Raw genomic sequence first — 21,373 nt, forward strand, 5'->3', positions numbered from 1 at the left:
TCCTCACATTATTATAGCACCTAACAGAGCTGTCACCAAACCATACTCGCTAGTTTTGAATGAAGAATGTACATTTAGATATAAAAAATGCACATTAAAAGCACATTCATGCACTCAGATATATGCTAAAGATATTAAGCAGATTCTAAAATTATAATAGGAAAAGCAGAGAGATTACAGGGGGATTACAGCATAATTTTCAGCTAATTAATTAGCTGCTTCACTATTTCGGAATAATTATGCCACTGTATTCTATTTACAATTGTCAGAACAGGAAGATTATATGTATTAAGTCAAAGAAGAAAAAGAAGAAATGTGATGGAAAGTTAAAAAAAGGTTTCCAACATTTTCACTATTTATTGACTTACAGTTATTAAATATGTGCTGTAAAATCACTGGAATTGCAATAGAAATAGCTTTGGCACAAAGAAAGCCATTTTGCACATAACATTTTTGATGGCATACACGAGGGTGCTATTGTTACAGTGAGGATTGGAGCTCCAAATTTCTTGCTATGCCTTTAAAAACTGAACAACAATGCAATCATGGGGTTTTACCTAATAAAAAACTTAATGGAAAAATTTAAACAAATATTAAACATAGAAGTATAGTCAGCTGAAAATCCAAGCATGCCAAATATATAAAAGACACAACCTTGTATCAATTGATATGTTACAGTTGTACACACACTAGTGACCCATTTAGTATGTTGTAAGTTGAATGTCTGGCTCTTGCTGTTGTGTACTGGGTTTGTTCAGAGCTGCATTTTATATTTGAGTGTTGACTTTGCAAAGCACTTGCAGTAGCAACCTTGAAATTTCAAATTATTTATTTATTGTTCCAAACTTTGTACTGCTTCTTGGCATATTCTACACCCAAAGAAATACAGCACCCTTACCATGGACTATCATAATTTAGGGCTAAGGAACATTCTCTTGTTTACTTATTTTTTGTTAAGTAGGTTGTAAATCCTCTGTCTTTTTCCTTTCTTTTTTTTTTCCAGACAGTAATAGCACTTGTTCAATTACAACAAGCCATTTAATTCTCTCCTGCCTAATGAACTGAAGTAAGAGCTGTGCAACAAAAATGCCAAGAGGAACAGAGATTCAGAATTCTTATGTAGAGAAGGATCTGAACAAATTTTAGGGTCTAATTTTATTATACACATAATTACCAATTAAATTTGTTACAAAGTACAAAATCTGGAATTATCCTTAAATGCAGAGTGAGGAAGTTAATCAACTTATTAGACAGCTGAATCAGGGTACTCTGCAGAGTAATGTATGTAATAGATTTAATTTCTAAAACATTTTCAAACTTTAAAGCAAAATACTGGAAATAAGAACTGGGAAACATACACTCCAAAAGCATTCCCCAACAATAAAGAGCCATTTGGTCAACTCAGCTAAGTCAGATGAATATTTGTTTTCTTGAAATCTAATTTCAATTTCTTAATGCTACTTTAACATTATTCCTTCAGTACAACAAAGGTATTGAAAAGTAATTACGGTGGCAGATGCATCCCTCTAGCTATACACTGCAACTTAGGCTGTGATCAATAGACATTGGTAAACATTTCATCCATGGAGTCCAAAAGCAAAACCAAATGAAGACAAAATTAAGCTTTTGGTCCACAAGATTTTTTTGGCAATTATTTCAAGATTGTGCATTCAGCAGCAGGAAAAACATTCTCAGTATAAGGAAAACATATTCAATATCTCCATCTGAATAATCTGTTTGGGAAAAAAAAATTCCTCTAATGGTTTTCTTTAGTATGTTAAACTACAAATATGCTGGGGTTTTTTTAATGGAATCCAAAGGATTTTACTGTAATGCTTTGTACACTGTAAAAGAGCACACACATAGACCAGCAAAACTGATGCAGTTGCATTTTCAGTGTAACATGCTCTCTTATTAACTAAACCCAACCAACCTGAAGTTACATAGGCAAGGTAAGGCAAAGATAAATTGTTATATTGTAGAGCGATATTAACTTCACTGCGGAGCTAGATTTTTAATAGATATAAAGGATTCTTGCTTACAGTCATTTAACACATTTCTCCTCCAGTATGAAGCTCTGTGCCCCCTTCCTTGACTGTTTTTTTCCTAGCTATAGAAAGAGGAAGCAAAGACTCCTACTGCTGACCACAGTTTTTATTACTGTGCTAGGGCAGAAGCCTAAATGGTGGCACTTTCTTGCTTTCACCTGTGTAGGAGACAAAAATACTTATATAAACTTCCAAGAACTCCTTCATGAGGAGAACTGCCTGGAAAATTGTGCTCGTGAAAGACACAATCCATTCCCAACAAATTGATTCAGGCACAACAGTTTACCTAAAAATAAGTATGTAATCTAAAGGCATTTTAAACAGAAACACATTGAAGGTAGTACAGCACTGGAGAGAATCAAAAGCAACACAGTACATCTACAGTCAATTTCCCAGTGGAAGGAAATAATTTAAAGGTGAATTTTCAACACCTTGAACAATCAGAATATATAGGGAAATGTAATTTCTTGAAAAACAAACAGAATAGTAGATAGAAGAAGCAAAAGAAAAAAGTGTGTGTATCATATAAGCTAAAATGCTGGCTAACCTTTGAGCAACTTACGCTGAGTTAATAATAAGGCTGTTTTTACAAATATGAAATCCTCTGTATTTTTTGGAAGACACTGACTAAAGTCTGAAATTCACAAGAAAATTTAGTAAGATTAAAGACATTCCTATTAAAAAAGGCAGTTTGTCCAACTTACTACTCCAGATCTCTAGTCAAAGAGAAGCACGTGGGCAAATCAAGAGAGTTTCCTCAAAGAATACTGCCTACTCCCAAAAGGCCATTTTTTCCCACAGTGGCAAAACTTCAGAGTTAGCTTCATTGACTTAGAGAACCATCAGCAAAGTACATGAGCAACACTGACAACCAGCAGCACCATACCTGGAAGAAAGTAACCCAGTGCTGGCACGAGTACATTGCAATTGCAATCCACAAAACAAAGGCAGGCTGCCACGCACAAACCCATGACACACAACACTTGCAGTAGTAGCCACAAACTTGCACCACCCAATGCAGAGAAATGCATTGACCAAACTACAGTTGACCAAAATACAGCCAGAGCATCCTCAGTCATAAGAAAGGAGTTGACAACATCCTTTGTGGGCTCTGCTCTGCATTCAAACAGGATGGAAAAAACACAAATAGCTAAATTCAACTTCCAAACAGGCTCCCCAAAGATTACAGAAATGCAGTAAGATCTTACACAGAGGAAAACCATGAAGAATTAGTTGGTTTATAAGACAAGACTTAAAATTTATTGCAGACAGCACTGACTTAGTATTACTGATGTAAATTCAATGTCAGATAAGCCAGCTGAGTGTCCAAGAGAAGGCTGTTATCCCTTTACTGCCGAGGGAGATTTTTGGATCTGGTTCAACACCTGTGATGTGCAAATTTGGTTTATACATTGAGTTAAACAAGCCATCCTCCCATATGAGAACCCTATAGCACCATATTTAGGCATGGCTGGTAGAGGATGGCCAAGGACAAGCTGGGATCCAATGGGCTGCAGGCACTGGGATTATAGCTAAGCAGTTTTATTGCAGGAGAAGGCAGCTAAAACATAATGCAAAGCATTACGTATCATGCCACAGCAAATTCTGAATGAAGAGAGAATCTTTTAATCAAAAAAAAAAAAAACTCCTAGTGGAAACACTTAGTCCTTTAACATTATCATGAAGCATATAGTTGACAAAATAAGGAAAATCCCTCAGCTGATGTTGTAACGAGACACAGCCTGAATAGCAAACAGCATCTAAAAGGTAGATAAAAGCCCTCTTCCTCAATTACAGTTCTCTAATTCCATTTGCTGCGTATCATTTTTCATATTTCATTCTTTAGTAAGCAGCTGGAGGACAGCAATGGCTTCAAAGCTAACAAAACTCTAAGAAGTTCAGTACTTCAGCTGAAATTTCCAGAGTGCTCAGCAAATGAAGTGGAAACAAGCAACGAAAAACATGAATGCTCCACTCATTTCCAATAGATACTTGCAATAGTTACAGCAAAGAGAGGACAGATTTCGTATTAGGACAAAAGTAACACTCATCAATATTATTTTTGCTTGTTTACACTGGATTATGACTGCTTCATGCCAGAACATGCTATAGTATGCCTAAATAAAAAGAACAATAAGCAAGTATATGTAATTAGTTCTCTAGGATTAAATTATCTCTCACTATACAGAAGTCGAATTTTTTCAGAAGAGGAAATAGTTTTGACAGAAAAGTTATAAGAATATGTCAACTTTTTTTTTAAAATAAAACAGTTCAATTCTTTTATAAAAGCCCTTTAATGATACTAGAAAGCAAAAAGGCAAGGAAAAAATATAACCTTAAAGGTGTAATTCAAAGACAGCCTTACTGTTACAAGTGCAGAACATTTCTTAAACTTACCTCTCCTCCGTTAACATACTCCATCACAAAACACAAACGATCCTTTGTCTGGAAGGAATATTTCAAGGACTTGCAAAGAAAACAGCAAAATCAAACCAATTATCATCTTATATTTACCCAATGTCTTGCACTTAAACTGTAACAAAATTTTATCTTTTTGAGCAGAAAATTCTGATTTTGGCAAGACCTTTATGAGTGATTGAAAGTGCAACTCTGTCTGGAGCTTGAGTTAAATTAACACAAAATCTTTCAAGTGTTTCTTCATCTCTGCTACATGTCCACTGATATGAAAACATCATGCTTATTACAAGAAAGTATTAAGTGGGTACTAAGAGACACAATTTCATACAGTACCAGCTATTTCTACTCACTATTTTATGATGTCCACTTCCACAGTGCCCATGAGGAGAGAGATTATCATATTCTTTTTCATTTCTCCCAAATGAAATTTTAAAAGTCATCTTAACATCCAGCTTGCTTTCATTTCCAAAGCAAGGACTTTCTAGTTTTGTATTATGGAATGTTAAGGATGCTAAGTGCCAAATGAATATATTAATTTCCATATAATTTTAAAGTTGCAACAGATGTTATGATCTTAATTAAAATTTTTGATTTTTCAATGTTGACTTATTAATGATACCACAGAAAATCTACACATGAAGACTTAGCCTAAAAGAAAGGAAATTCAGTAGAACTATATGCAACTAAACTGCATATCTCAATACAAAACTTGCTGAAGAATAACAGAAAGGTAAGAAGATACCACCTGTATCATGTGCAGTACCACTGTTGCATTTTTTGATGGGAGGTACCCCTGCTCTTGCTTAACATTACACTCTACTTCAAGAAACATTACAGGACTTCTTTCATCTTTACTGAATTTCCAAGGATATTTTGACCTGCCAATATAAATGCAATCCTCTGCTTTCCAAAAAAGTTAAGTTTTTTTAAATAGGAAAGCTTCCATGCTATACCTCGAAATTTTATTCCAAAAAAAAAATTCCCTGGCTCAAAAAGCATGTTCATTATATGTTGAAATATAGGGAAGTATTTTTTAATATATTCTCAAGCAAGAGGAATTAGAATTGCTTCTACAGAAGAAAGTCACCTGTAAAGTTAAATCAATTAATTGTCACTTTTCATGAGTTTCTTTTGAAACATTTTCATCTTTTCTGTCTTTCCCTTCTATTAAATATTAACCATATGAAGACAGTGGTAGTGGGATTGGAGTTTTGTGGCTCTATAAGTTACTTGTTTTGAACAAATAAAATAGCTATTTTTATTGTTTTACTGATTTTTAATTAAATTTTCTTGGTAAAAAATACTTGCACTTCTGTGAAATTAATATCTTTTATTTTAAAAGTGTTTGTATACAAAAACTACAAAAAATTGCACAATGGTTACACATTTCTACAATTAAATTTATTTTCAGTACAGTAAAGCTTTACAAATTTACTAGAAATTTTATTTCTGAATTCTTAATTAATTCTTGGTATCCTGATGAAGGATATCAATAGCACCAGATAGCTACAGATTGTTTACAAATCATCATGAGAAAAAATTCAAAATTACTAAAATATGTTCATAAGGGATGCTAAATATTACCTGCTAATGTACTTCAAACTGGTTCCTAATACTTACTGTTAAAAAAGGGTGTCTGGTGTTTTTCAATACTCTGCTTTCTGTAAGAGTGTGAGCCACTTCATCCTGTGAAATAAAGAGGAGAAGAAGTAGGTCTGGATTAAGATATAAAATTGTTATTGAATTAATTATAAGGAAAAAGTCGGGAGGGAGGGAGGAAGGAAGTGGTGGAAGGAAGGAAGGAAGTGTCGGAAGGAAGTGTCGGAAGGAAGGAAGTGTCGGAAGGAAGTGTCGGAAGGAAGTGTCGGAAGGAAGGAAGGAAGTGTCGGAAGGAAGGAAGTGTCGGAAGGAAGTGTCGGAAGGAAGTGTCGGAAGGAAGTGTCGGAAGGAAGTGTCGGAAGGAAGTGTCGGAAGGAAGTGTCGGAAGGAAGTGTCGGAAGGAAGGAAGGAAGGAAGGAAGGAAGGAAGGAAGGAAGGAAGGAAGGAAGGAAGGAAGGAAGGAAGGAAGGAAGGAAGGAAGGAAGGAAGGAAGGAAGGAAGGAAGGAAGGAAGGAAGGAAGGAAGGAAGGAAGGAAGGAAGTGTCAGAAGGAAGTGTCGGAAGGAAGTGTCGGAAGGAAGGAAGTGTCGGAAGGAAGTGTCGGAAGGAAGTGTCGGAAGGAAGTGTCGGAAGGAAGGAAGTGTCGGAAGGAAGGAAGGAAGTGTCGGAAGGAAGTGTCGGAAGGAAGTGTCGGAAGGAAGTGTCGGAAGTGTCGGAAGTGTCGGAAGTGTCGGAAGTGTCGGAAGTGTCGGAAGTGTCGGAAGGAAGGAAGGAAGGAAGGAAGGAAGGAAGGAAGGAAGGAAGGAAGGAAGGAAGGGTTACAGTACAGTTTTGAAAACTTAATGAATGTTCACATTTTTGAGGAAATATTTCACAAAAATCTGACAACATATTTTAATTGGTTTTCTCATTTTCTTGTTTTAAAATGAAATCTTTACACTCAATTCAGAGAAGAAAGAAATTATAATATTGGATTTGATAGCTTAAAAACACAGTCATCACAACTTCACAGCTCTGGTATGAATCACCTGAACAATGTATCTACAGAGAGACTAAACCAATGTGCAAGACATGTACACACCGAGTAACTGACAGGCAAATATAAAACCCAGTCTCATCCCGCCAAGTGTTAAGTAAAGTCAGGTTTGCTGGTTTTAAACTTCCACTTGGTTTGGGGTTGGTTTTGTTTTTATCCACCCAAGCTGTCCTCAGGAGCCCAGTGGTGAGCAGTGCTGCTCTGACCAGGATGAGCATCCCTAAGGACTTTGGCCTCATCCTTGGGAATGGGAGATGTCCACATAACCCCCAACTCATTTCCAGCCACAATTTGGAAGAGAGGCACTTTGGGGAGAGACAGTGGCACTCTCCTGTCTGTGAGCCTGAACAGGACAGATCAAAATGAGCTCTGTATCAGAGAGAAGGAAACTGGGCAGTTGCTGTGGATGTTTGCTTCCTGGCAAGCTCATCCATGTTTGTTCCCTGCTCCCTCCACGGGCCAGCCCTGGGGTGGGCACCATGCAGGGGCAAAGAAGGAGCCTGGGGGTGCCAGTGAGGCCCCAGGGGCATGGGGGCATGGGGGCATGGCTGTCACAGCACCAGCTGTGCAGAGAGCAGAGCTGAGCAGGGTGAGGGAACCAGCACAGCGGGCAGAGCTCGCCCTGAGCTACAACACCAGCAGCTCCTGAGGGCTAGGGAGAAAAAGCACATAATTGACCCCCCACCAAGGGAATACACAGAATTTTGTACAATTCTGCATGTAACACATGCTGTGGATCCCCCTCCCCAGGCTGCCAGGGGCCAGGCCTGAAAGGCCCAGGAGCCACTGGGAGGGTGCAGCCATTTTCTGTAGCGCTAAGCGACCGCCAAGCTTTGTGTTACACTGAACTAAAGACTACTCTGGTGTGACTCAAACTTCTACTGTAAACCTACAGAAGTAAATATATTTAGTCAGAGTACACGTTAATATCGCTACAAATAATACCAATATAACATTATTGTACTACACACATGCTTATCAGACTATGCTCAGAAGATAAGGTATTATTAAACTGGAAAGTAAACACAGATGTCAGGAGTTTTAAATTAGACTTTAAAAATTGTCAAAATAGGAAGTTGAACAACAACAACAGAGTCAGTGGTAATAGATTGTGATGCCATTTAGCTGAATAGCAGTGCAATATTGAGTACACTATAACAATATACAGGGGGAAACACTAAAACTAAAAACCACACTTCAAGGAGAAAAACAAGCACAAAAGGTTCATTTAATTATTTATTTATTTTTAAACCTCTGTGGTTCACCAGCTCTATGGCACAAAAAGCTGGCAATGGCCAGTTTTTCTGGAATTGCTTCAGGAGTTTGTAATATTGGTAGTAATTTCCTTGTAAGTGTAGCCTTAATCTGTCATGTAAACAGGATAAACAGATTTAGCCTGAACTGGGCAGATGCGATACAGCTGTCAATGTACCACTTTTCTGCTTCATACTGTGCTTAGGGCTTTTATAGGGCTACTTTTTGCAGAGGCAGGTAGCAATAGGACAAGAAGCCTAAAACTTTAGTCTAAAACTAAAAAGAGAGAGATTTAGATTAAATGCTAAGGAGAAATTCTTTACTGAGAGAGTGGTCAGACACTGGGAACAGGTTGCCCGGAGCAACTGTGCATGTCCCATCCCTGGAAGTGTTCAAGGCCAGGTTGGATAGTTCCACCTGGAATAGTGGAATGTGTCCCTGCCCACAGCAGGGGGGTTGGAACAAGATGATCTTTTAGGTGCCTTCCAACCAAAGCCTTTCTGTGATTCTAGAGTGTATATTATATCATTTACATGCTGAATTGGGACTGCAGATTTATTTTACCTAGTGACCCTATCCTTAGCACCGATCTTCAGAGCTAAATGCTATTGATAAATCCCCATAGCATGTTCACAGCCTGACTGGGCTAAATTAAAATTCAATCTTATTTCTTCAAAATTTCTCTACCTTTATACATACTTCTATGAACAAGATTTTTTTGCTCACCTTAGACAAAGTTTCCCAATAATCAGCTTTAATCAATTCTAATAAGTCAGTGACATTGATGCAGACAACAAAGTAATTAGAAAACCCCTAAAATTTAAAAATCTGTTTGGTATTGGTACAAAGAAACAAGTTGAAATGCTCTGAAGGCTGGAAGGATACAAGCCAGCAGCTGCAGAACAGGAGCTCACAAGATCTCCTGTGGATCCCCAGATGCCAGGGGTGAGCAGAACACTGGTCATGGATGTCAGGCTGGAGACAGAGGCTCAACATGCAGCAACCAGACAGGCTCTGAGCCCCACAGGGCAAACCACAAAGATTGCTGCCAGGTCTTACAAGGAGGGCCACTGAGGGCTCCTTCCCATGCAGAATCAGGGTAGGGCAGCAGCAATGCCCTCTGTTCTTCCTGTATCTCCTGACTATGAAGAAGAAAAGGGCACTCTTTGCTGCTGTTAGCCCAAACCATGCACATACTACCCAGGCTGCCACTGCACACAAGACAGCTGCTGAGGGCACACAGAACTCATAGGTCAGCCTCTTCACTGCTGAAGACATAAATTTAAGTCTCTCCCTCTGTAACAGGGCTAGTTATAATGACACTCAAGGAAATACAATTGTCTTTGAGATCTCCACTCCTCTGCCAAATTTAATTGCAACTGATCTACACATTCTAAAGTTATTAGAAAGAGCGTGACAGACAATGAACATAGACTGCAAAACACTTGTAAGCCCTGTTTTCATAGGTCATAGGAAAACCATACAATTCTGAAGGTTATTTTAATATTTAATATATATAAAATAGTGTTTACCCATTCACATTCAGTTTTTATGGATACTGATATTGTTAGCTTCAAGCATTCAAAAATATCAGTCAGATCCACATTCCTCGAAATATTCTCATTAAATAATTGGGATTCTTCTTAATTCTGTCTCATTTTGATACATGTATGTAGGTTTCTTGCTTTCAACTTCTGTGGAAGTGGGATTCAAAACTTCAGAATTGCTAGAAGTAAACCTCAGAGTATATGATCTAAATTTTAGCTTAAGTGACATTATGACCATGCACAAGAGCCAGTGACAGTAAACAAGTTTAAGTGATTGGACAATGCCAGTTTAAACCACAACTTCAGCCATCAGCTTCAAACTTTTCCTATTTCTCAAAAACTGAAAAAATGGAATTGTTAGTCCCATGCATAGCAATCTTATGCAACACAGCAGAAACAGAGCACAGGCCCATTCAATTAATGTGTTTATCTGAATAAACCTGCAACTGACTTAGAAAAAAAAGTGAAGCATCCAATATGCCCCACAATGCACTTTTTGTTGTATAAACTCAGATTGCACTATCTTGCTGCCCAGTAAAATCTCTCAGTGTTTTAGCACATTCTAGATTATAAAATAGGGAAAAAGCATGCAAAATGGTAATACGGTTTTTTTTGCATTCTTGTTTTCTGAAGATACACACATACTTCTATCAAACTAAGTTTAGCCTCAAAAATCAATACACCTTATGTATTAAATAGTGATTATTCCATTCTTGAAAATGACCCAATAGTAAAAATAGAAACTTTCTTACCTTTGCAATGATTACTTCTTTTTTCAAAATCTTCATAGCATAGTATTTGCCACTAGCCTTCTCTCGGACCAGGATAACTTTGCCAAACGTGCCTTTGCCCAGTAGTTTTAAGTAATCAAAATCATTCATTGTCTATAAGGAACAAAGAACAAGGATTAGCAAGACTTAGGTTATCCCATTCCAATACATAACCAAACCCTGTTACTGATGAAACAAAAACAGTTTAAAAAAATAGGCCCACTTCTGTGATAAAGTTTGTAATCAAAGAATTGTTTAGGTTAAGAAAGACCCTTAAGATCATCCAGTTCTGCTGTTAACCAAACACTACCAAGTCTGCCACTAAACAGGTCCCTAAAGGCCACATCTACATGTCTTTTAAATAGCTACAGGGATAGTGACTCTGCCACTTCCCTGGGCAGCCTGTTTCCATGCTTGACAACTCTTTCAATGAAGAAATATTTCCTAATATCCACTCTAAACCTCTCCTGAAGCAACTTGAGGCACTTTCTTTCATTCTTCTTACTTGGGGAAAGAGATCAATCCGCCTCCTCTTGCTATACCCTCCCTTCAGGCAGTTGTGGAGAACAGTAAGGTCCCCTCTTTCTCAAGGCTAAGCATGCCCAGCTCCCTCAGCTGCTCCTCATAACACTTTGCCCTGGACACTTCACCATCTCCATTGCCCCTCTCTGGATACACTAGAGCATTGATCAGATCACTGAACCTTTTCCCCTGGATTATGGGGGTTTCATTCTGCTTCCCCTCCCTGTATTCCACTTTGGGGAGGGGCTGAGTACCCAGAGAACACTGCTCTTGCTACTCTTCACCAAGGCAAAGAAGGCAGCTAGCTGCTGTCATTAAATCAGCAGGATAAATCATTCAGTAGTATTAATATAATGCTCAAAAGCCAAGTACTGCAAACACTTTTATTTTTATAAAGCACACACAGGACAAGGCCTTAGCCTAAAGCAGCGTTTCAAGAATGCACCACATTTAAGAAAGTTCATGAACTCCTGCTTTACCAGGGACACACAAACATGGTGTATCAGTAGGTTTTGCATAACACCAACCACTGCACTGAGGGCTTTTTTGAAACATAGACAATCCTAACTGAAATGTTGTACCTATAAGACTTTACAGCAGCCTTTCCATTAGAATTAGACTTTTAAAAATTTCAATAGAGATTACAATTATACGGTATTTACATTAATCAATCTGGGTCTGAAAAGGAGGAGGTGGCAAGTTTTCATCTTTCCTGTGACTCTTACTGGCCTAGTTTTGCAGGTTAAACACAGTACATCCAAGAGCTGGTTCCATCCACAGACAAATCAAGTCTCGTAGGTTTATCAGCTCAGCTGGCATGCCACACATGGTAAGAGTATGACCAGATGATCTCAGATCCCAAAGCAGTATAGCCACTTTCTGGAGTCCAAAGTTTTAGTCAATAATCCTCTTACTTTTGCAAGTAAGCCAGTTCAGAAGCATCAGCTCCATGGTCTATGCAGATGCAAAGATGAGGATGTATAGAAAAAAGAGAACAATACTGAGAACACAGTGACTGCACAGGGCTGCCTTGAATTGACAGCAGAATTTACTTGGCCAATCACTGGGTGCTTCTACAGCACATCTTTCATTCTGCTGTGTTAGTGGCTTGGTTGCAGCACCACAAAACCATTTTGTTTTGAGTTTTGCAACTGGAGAAAAGCAGCTACAAATTCTGAAAGGAAATACCCTCACCTATTCTTGTTATAGCACTGGCTTGCAGCATCAATGACCTTTCTTCCTTTGTGAAAAGCACACCTCAAAACATTTTTAAAGAGTAATTATACTCTGAGTCTCAGTATTGCAAAGTTAAATGTACTTAATCCTGCTTTGTGAGTGAAAAAGATCATACCTTATCTTTCATCTTCTCAGTGCCTCTTTTTATCTCTAGTCATGGCCTCAGGCAGTTGTGTTGAATACTGCTCTTCTGGATAAAATTCTACTTGTAGTTTCCACAAGAGAATTAGTACTTTCCTTATCTCTACCAGAAATACCTCTTAACACTGCCTACATATTTCACACACATTCCAGGTGTAGAGGCATTGGGCATATCCCTGGTGTGTGACTGCAAATAGCAGCAGCAAAATATATTCACTCAGGTGAGAGAAAAAAGGGCAAAATCACCTTCTGAAATTATTTATTCCTTTAAGCTCAAGTGCATGATACTATTACTGTGGATCTGAATTTGCTGTTGACAAACTCTAAAGCAATTTATGCAGTTGTTCACTCAGAGTCAGTTTGCAATGTGCTCACATACAAGGCTGAAGTTCCATCAACCACATCAATGCACAATTCCTCAGCTTTTCAGTGTTCAACCTGCAACTTCAAAGCTGCAAAAGGTCTTCAACACTGCATTTAACACCTGGATACCTGGGTGTTTCAAAGCTTCATTAAGAAGAGGGTGCTTCCCATATATCAATTCTAGCTGCATCAATAGGAAATAAATCTTTTTCCCATCTAACTGTTGATTGGTAGCTTCTAAGCCAACTAACCTTGATGCTCACACAAACATTTTGCAGTAACAGATCTTGCTTTGCTGCTCAAACCACCTCACATCAGGAGGAACAAAACTGCATTTATCCCAGCAAGAAATATGAGTAACGGAGATTTCAAAAGCTCAGTATAATTTTTACCTAAAGCAAACTCATTTTACACAACTGAATGTAAAGTTAAAGTTTATTACTACAGACAAATCTTTGAAGAGTCAGTTTTTCCAAAACCTACTCTAATGTGTGATAACCTGCAGTGCATGTTGTAGTATGCGAAGCTGTGATCACAACATTGTGTGGCTCCTTGTTTTCAATCAACTAAAGGTAAGACTTCTCAATGATCACTTTCAGTTCAGTACTTTGGGAAGTCAGGTTACCTGCTCCATGGCTCTGTGACAACCATCAAGCAGAAAACAATTGCCTTTGAGCAAAAGCAGTGAATATTGACAGAAAAACATGAAAAATTAAAAATGCATTCAAAACACAATTCAAGTAGGAGAAGAGTAATTCAGGGCAAAATCCTTCAGTCATAAGCTATTGTGCTCCCTGACAAACAATGGCTGATAGCTTTATTGATAAAAAATACTGAGCTGTGACTGAGTGACTGTGAGTTGAGTGACTGTAACAATCTATCCCTTTACCAGTCACAAATTTATGAGATCACATGCAACCTTAGAGGAGTAACTTCTCCAACACTTCTGATTTTCTCTAAGACATTGGACTTAGAGAGTGACCAACAGAGTCTGAATTAAACCAGGTCAGAAAAACTGCCCTTTGCGCATACACAGAAGGAGGATCCTGGCTCAACTGATCACAGACATGGATTTGACACTAAGGGCAGCAAGTCAAACTGAAAGACTGATTTGCCCAAAATTTGCTTACATAATGTTCAGCAAAGCAGTCATGAATCTAGATGCAAGCTCAGTGAAAACAAGTTAAAAATATATGTATATTTATAAGAGAAAGGTAATAGGTTTGCAAGATTTTGAGCCATGGCTTAACAGCACATTATGGCTGTAGTGTTAGTTCTAAGAATAAAGTCTCCTGATGCTCTCATTCCTTAGAAGCTTAGCAGAAGGCTTAGAGATGATACGCAGCGCAGGGTAACTCAAAAAGCCTGCCAAAGAACACAAGACCTTGGGAGATAAAAACACAGATGCCATAGCTAGGGGTGTACTGAAAACTGGTGGGAAAATGGAAATACTTCCTAAACCTGAAGGAAGATGGTAACTTTGGAGGCTCCCATAAGATTGGATTCTTTCTCTTTCATGATTTTCCCTAGTTTTTCATTCCTAATGTACTCCAAGTTTTGAATATTTTCTTCATTACATTACTTTTAGGCTTCCTCTGAAAAATCTGTTCTTTATTCATCCTGCATCCTGCAAATCAAATTTGTAAACAAAGAAAAAGCAATGAAGCCACAGGAAACTGCACTAACCAAAAAAACACGATGTTCAGCTTTCTATAAAACCTTTTTACTCCCCTAAGGAAATATCTGTTGACCATCTAAACACATCATCCCCTATGGATGATCTGCTCACCAAAATACACCCTAATGTAGGTGTTGAAAATTCCTTCCAAAGAAACTAAATTTTTTTTTTATTCCTGATGTGCACAATTGTGCACATCCACATTAGACCATGTGGATTTTTTATCTGATTTCCTCAAAGAAAAACTCTACTAAGAAGTAATAGTACAGCAATAAGTAAAAGTAGTTGGCTAAGAATTTTGAGTATTACAAATTTTAGTGATGTGTAAAACTTGAATTGCACATTGACACCATTTTAAAAAATTGGGGAAAACGAGAGGTGCTTGTGGTTCTTCCAGCTAATCTAAGCAGGGATGTAGCTGTCGTGTTTATTCAAATCAAGTTTCACATCCTAAAGGCTGTTTTCTTTTCGCTACCTTTTCAGAGAAGAACAGGCCCAACTCCTCTCTGTCTTGTCTCTTAATCTGATTATGCTCTTCTACTCATATGTATACCATCTGGTGCATGCACAAGCAAAATTCACTGGGCTTAGATGTAAAATCAGGTGACAAAACAAGCTTTTGTCAAAAAAGGACACATTGTGTAAAAATCACTGAAAGGAAAGAAATCCAATACAAAAAAAAAAAATCAATAAAAATGCATTAATTCATCATAACTGAAATGGTTCTGATTACATTAACAACTACGAAAGATTAAACAACAGCTTTTCAGAGACATTTCTACAATAGAGAAACAGTTTTTAAAAGACTCATTTTTCACAGTCCAATGAAGTTGGAGGCATTGGCAATTCCCTGTCATAGTGGTCACTTCACATATTTTATTTCAAAAACTTCTGAGCATCTTTCACTAACATCTTCCAACAGATAGAAATCTGCTGTGGGATTCTGAGTTTTGGCTCTATTATTTCTATTTTCTTTTTTTTTTTTTTTTACTTTATTACCTTTTTATTTATCCTTTTTTCCTAGTTCTGCTATTTTGCTCTGTTATTAGATGTTGAACATCAACATTCTTCATTTCACCTTTGTTCTATAGAGTTTGCTTTTTGCTGCCAAAGCCATTAAATATTTGCTTTTGGTTGCCAAAGCCATTAAATTTTCCATACACTGTCCCAGCATATTATTGCAGCATTTCTTAAAGCACAAGTGGCAAGACAGAAACAAAACTGATCCTCCTACCCCTGTTCCCACAACCCCTTTTGCTGAATGGGAAAACACACTGCACTGTGGACAAGGAGAGCACATTCCAGATAAACTCCTTGTATCAGACAGCATTAATTTTGACACCTGGAAAACAAGTGTTGTTACGCAGTGGTTTTGTACTCCACTAAGAGGATACACAGGCTTGGAACACTGCTCAGATCTTTAACAGAGCAGCCCCAAATCCCTTCCACATAATCACACTGCCTTTCACAAGGCTGACACATCTTAAACACTGCCTCTGTCTCACTGCCACTTATATTTTACCCTGGAGCACAGTCATTAAATATCCATGCCATCAGGCTAAAGGTTTACAGTCTGCCTGACAATATATATTGAGAGCATTGTTACAGCTCTATATAATTGATTTTAACTTTTTCTATAGTAGACAAAGGTTAGAAATTTGTATACAATGTAACTGCATAAAAAGAACTCTGTTTGGACAGCAAACTCAAGTTCTTAAAAATTAAGACATGCTAGAACTAAAGTTACCTATGGCATCTTTTTTATATTCTGAAGGGTGTAGCTCTCAGCCCTGACTTTTCTATGGTTCTTGCTTCGTGTATCACAACAAACAAAACACACTCTATTAGTAAATAAAGAAATGTTCACCATTTCTTGTATTGTTCATCACTCAAAGGCATTCAGTTACGTGAGCTATAAGACTGTTTTGCTCTGTTACCAGACTTATACTTGGTTTTCTACAGGTTTTACTTCTAGTTAGAAAAATAAAGTCAGTCCTATGTAAACTGGTTATTATTTTTTCATGCAATTTCAGTGAATTTCTTGAGTCATGTCAACTCTGTATAGCAAATAAGGGACATGAGTTTGAGGAGACACATGAGCAAACTTTGAGTGGCATCAGATCTTTAAAACATGCTCTTGGCTGTGTGTTTAACCTGCTGACTCTGGAGATGCAACCACAAGTATGTTATAGTCAGCAATGTACGTGTTCCTACTCAGACCAAAAGCTGTAAAGGACCACAGAAAAATGAAATGCTGTTTTCTTTAATACATTGAAAACTAAAGCAAAGTTATTTCCCAAGTTAGCAAAACCCAAGGTCATTAAAAGCCAGATCCTGCTAGCCTTTCTCATGCAAATCACCTAATTTGTACTGGGTATTATTTGCATGAGAAAAGAGGCAAAAGTACTTGTCTAAAGAAAATATTTTATTACCATACTTTCTAAAATAGCAAACAAACAAAAGGATGAAAAAATAGTCAAACAATAAGAAGAATGTTAGCATGTGCCTGAATGGCTGAACTTTGTTTTTCAGAAGCGCCATATCACCTTAACCAATAAACAAAACTAGAGCAGTTCAGCTTTATTGAAATAAATAAGTACTTTGATCTTATATTACGCTGAAATTTCTGCTGAAATACTATTCCCTGCATATTGGTTTACCTGACTAGACCATTCTCAAAAGTTATTTTTTAAGATCATTACCTTTCTTTTATGATGGGTTGTTGAAGCATCCATCTCTTCTTCTCCTATATTGTCTATCTGAGAAGTTGGACTACAGTTCATCCTCTCCTCTTCTTGCCTCTGAAGTCTGTCTGCTACAGCCTGGATTGCTTCTGTCCATTCTTCCCTATCATGAACAAGCCAACACCTCTATCAGAAACTCAAAAAATGTATTGCATAGTTCATAAAGTTTTTCACATGCTACATTGCTTCAATGTTCAATGTTCTTCTGTTACACAGCAGAAGACTCATATTAAATCAATCACTTCAATTTCCTTCCAATTCTTGCATTTTCTTAAATGGGGTGAAGTTCACCAGAAAGGATCACTATATGAGTAACTTCAAGAATTAGCAGCTTCTGATTCTCTAAGTGTTAGTGGAAACTTGAAAACACTTGTTCCAGGTATAATACACCCATGAGCACAGATGTCACTTCTTATGGAGTAGTATCTCATAATAATAACTTATTATTTTAAGAGGGGTTTTGGTATTCCCCCTCCCTTCAAGACATTTTCAGAGGAAAAAAAAATAGGATTTATTAAACCATATCATATGTTCAAGTCTTTGTCTCTCTCCTTTTAAAACTCAACTTACAGGCTTTTTCCCAAATTTCCCACAAAAAAGGCACTCCAAGATACTAAATTCCTACAAGCATCCTAAAAACCTGTGGCTGCACTGAGGGACAGGCCCAGATGATGGTTCCTGTGGAGGGACAAGCAGGGCCAGCAGAGCAGCACAGACACACCAAGCAGCCCTTGAACAGGTCACAGCCCCACACCAAGCACGCTACCTGCTGCCTCTTGCTCAGCCAGAAAGGAATATGGGATATTTTGGTGGTATTTACTACTGAATGCAGAGTGAGCTACTACACTGCACAAAAAAAAGACAGGGTGGAGACATGGTACCAAGGTAGAATAAAAAAACCTCTAAGTGAAATAACAGAAAAAGCAAAGCTGTTGGTTATTTACGGATACAAAAAATGATAGCCAGATCATAGTACTGGTCTCAAAAGGATAGATGTCCACAGCAAGAAGATTCAGTGCATCTAATAGTAGACAGAGTATAGAAAATTTGAGTGCATTATCCCATATCTCCTCCGTTCATTAAAAAAACTTTTTGGTGCATTAAAAAGTTAATTCTTAAGCGTTTATGAATGTTTACTGAAACAAGAAAAACTAATAAGCCAACACAAAATAAATTATAATAAGCATGCTGCTTTCTGTGCCAAAAGAAAGAAGCACATTAGGAGGAGTAAGACAGCAAGGCTGGAAATATTTCAATCTAGGCTTTGGATGTTCAAAATTTAACACTTCAGAGACATATCATGACATAGTTTTGGCTTATTTGAACACACTCATCCCACCTACTCGCAGGCAACTCTTCTTACTCTAGTTATGAGCTCAGATAATATTTTACAGAAGCTGACTTAAAAATCTTTAACTAACTGCTCAGAATGTCACAGTTCCAAGTGCTGATTGCTGTGCAGGCCCAGCAGAGACTCTGCTGAGGCTTCTGCACAAGGATTGTGAAAAGGGAAACAAGAACAAAAACCTCACCGTTCCTCTGGAGTGTCTACATGGAACGTCCTCTCTATGACCGTGGTCCACTGAAGACATCTGATAATGAATGTGTTCGGCTTTGGTCGCTCTGTTTTCATTAGCTGACATTCTAGACAAATACATGACATTGCCTTTTTTATATATTGCCAGTTAACAGGTGAAAAGCAAACAAAACCACTTAGATGAAATTCATTCAGCTTATATATCCTCATCCAGAATCAATCCAGCACACAAGGAAATACAGAACAGCAATACAACCACAGGTTTGAACAAAAGGTAATAGGTAACAATAAAGCAGGTGAAGAAAGCAGTCAGAAGAATTGATGGAATTTGTATCATTGTCCATATAAAAATGCCATCTCCATTTATTAACTTGGTCTGTGTTATGAGGCTAAGTAGAATATTAGATCCTGGATTGCTATAGCATGCCAAGGAAACAGCAGTAGCCACTGGCATATTTTTCCATCTGCACCCAGCAGGAGGAATATGACATTTTCCCTTCAATGGTAACCATGTCACAATTACTGATAGTACTGTCACTTCAGGGAAAGGTTTATTATAAAATAGCCTAAGAAAATTCAGATGTTTAAATTAGTCTGATTATTAAATATAGAACAACCCCACACACACCACCAGTGGGGCTGCCCCAGGAAATCATCTAATTCTCTTTGTGCCCTAGGGCAGAATCAGATCTACCTATGCTATTTCTTGTAAGTATTTCTCTACACCCTTTCTAAAATCCCCAAAAAGTACTAATTTCAAAATGCTTGTGAGCAAACTATTCTATCCTACTATAAATAAATTAACTATTTTTATTGCTGTAATATTTTTCCTAGGATTTAATGCAACTCTTCCTATAATTTCAGCATACTGTTTCTTGCCCTTTTGACTAAATTACTTCATCTTTCCAGCAGCCATCCCTTTTAGACATTTGAACACTGCTTTATCTCTTTTCAGTCTTCTTTAAGTCAGTTCAATCCATGTGTCCCTCACCAGCTGTGCTTTCAGATCCAAGATCTTCCTTATCCCACAACTCCAGACATATTTCAGACCACCCATTACTCCTCTGTGGCAGGACCACACTGGTGATTCAGGCAATGGTTCAGCATTGCTGTGTATTAGTTCTACGATGCTGCACCAAACATTACAGCTGCAAAACTCTGACAATCTAAAACTCCTTATTCATGCAAATACATTTAAACATTTTTGAGAAGCTGAGGTTACTCTGTCAAAAGTGTTACTCGTTTTCCTGCAGCTACCACACCATAGACACAAACCATCACATCTCATGTCTGGAATATTATCACTTGTTCAAAGCCGATCCAGATCAAATGTGTGTGTGTGTGTGATCTAAAATGATTCATCGGGTTCACAAATCAATCAATAATGATATGGTAAATGAATTCCTGTTCACCTACAATCTGCTGTAACTTCTTTTTGATATAGTTACCACCTACCAGTTGACCCACACCTTTTACTTATGCAGCTTACTATTCTTTATTCCAGTTAATGTCAACGCTTTGCAGAAGTCATATGACATGTACCACTTAACAAGGCATGCTTTCCTTTCACAGAAATAAATTATTTTGGCTTGACATATTTTCTCTTGACAAATTCAGGATCCTGAAACCTCAACTATCATCTACTGCAATTTTTTTATTTGAAAAAACAAAAAAGTGTGGAAGTGGATATGTCTATCAATAGTATTTTTTTCTGCAGCTTAGCAGAACACCTAAGAAGCTTCACAGACACAGGTATGAGAAACAAAAGGAGTGAATATTGTGCACAGGTGTATTCCTTGATGAACAAATCTATATATTCACCATACATCTATAAATTATTATGTAAGTCAGATTGCTCACTGTCAGGAACAGAGATGACATTCCATTTAAGAAACATTTCATTAAAAATGAGAAACAGTAATTCACCCTCATTGCTTATACATGCTCTGCTAGGTCTTGGATGAAATGAGAACCATCCTCAATACGGAGAAGAAAGATCTACAGCAGGATGGACACAAGAAGAGGGAGCTTAACACAAAAGTTGGAAGGGAAACAAGGCAGATAGAAGCATGATAAGAGTAGAGTTGCTTAGGGTACTTAACCAGGGTTGTAGCCCAGTGCAATTATCCATGACATCAAAGAAACCCCCATCCCCAGGGGTATGGTTGAAGTCCAGCTACAATCACAGTGACAGTGAAGGGAAGGTTAACAGGCTTTTTTTTAACTCCCTCAGCTGAATTTCCAAGGAACATGTGGGGTTACCTTCCTAGCAGAAGATACTAGAAGCATTGTCTGCTCTAAGATTATATCATCTTACTCCTGACAAAACCATCCTCTCATCTTTAATCCTATCACACTTCAATCATGTAGGCTGAAGTTTTCTTTACTGGGTGTCTGCCTAAAGCTGCACACTGCTGGAAAATGCTGCTTTTGGAGAAGAGACTTAAAACTTGGCAAATCAAGACCTTTGATATCCTTTTA

General features: G+C 37.7%; 1 protein-coding gene across 2 annotated transcripts in view; it reads right to left on the reverse strand.

Annotated features, from left to right (window-relative positions):
• Positions 1-21,373, reverse strand: part of AKT3 (AKT serine/threonine kinase 3) — a 145,409-nt gene that overhangs the window by 35,931 nt on the left and 88,105 nt on the right. For both annotated transcript variants that reach the window (XM_058800744.1, XM_058800745.1), the window contains 5 exons: positions 18,888-18,999; positions 17,314-17,458; positions 10,654-10,785; positions 6,087-6,152; positions 4,446-4,514 (listed from right to left, as the gene is read on the reverse strand). In XM_058800744.1, coding sequence (XP_058656727.1) covers positions 4,446-4,514; positions 6,087-6,152; positions 10,654-10,785; positions 17,314-17,458; positions 18,888-18,999 — 524 coding nt within the window. The remainder of the gene's footprint in view (positions 1-4,445; positions 4,515-6,086; positions 6,153-10,653; positions 10,786-17,313; positions 17,459-18,887; positions 19,000-21,373) is intronic.

The sequence above is a fragment of the Ammospiza caudacuta genome, chromosome 3, assembly GCF_027887145.1.
Source record: "Ammospiza caudacuta isolate bAmmCau1 chromosome 3, bAmmCau1.pri, whole genome shotgun sequence".
NCBI classification, from domain to species: Eukaryota; Metazoa; Chordata; class Aves; order Passeriformes; family Passerellidae; genus Ammospiza; species Ammospiza caudacuta.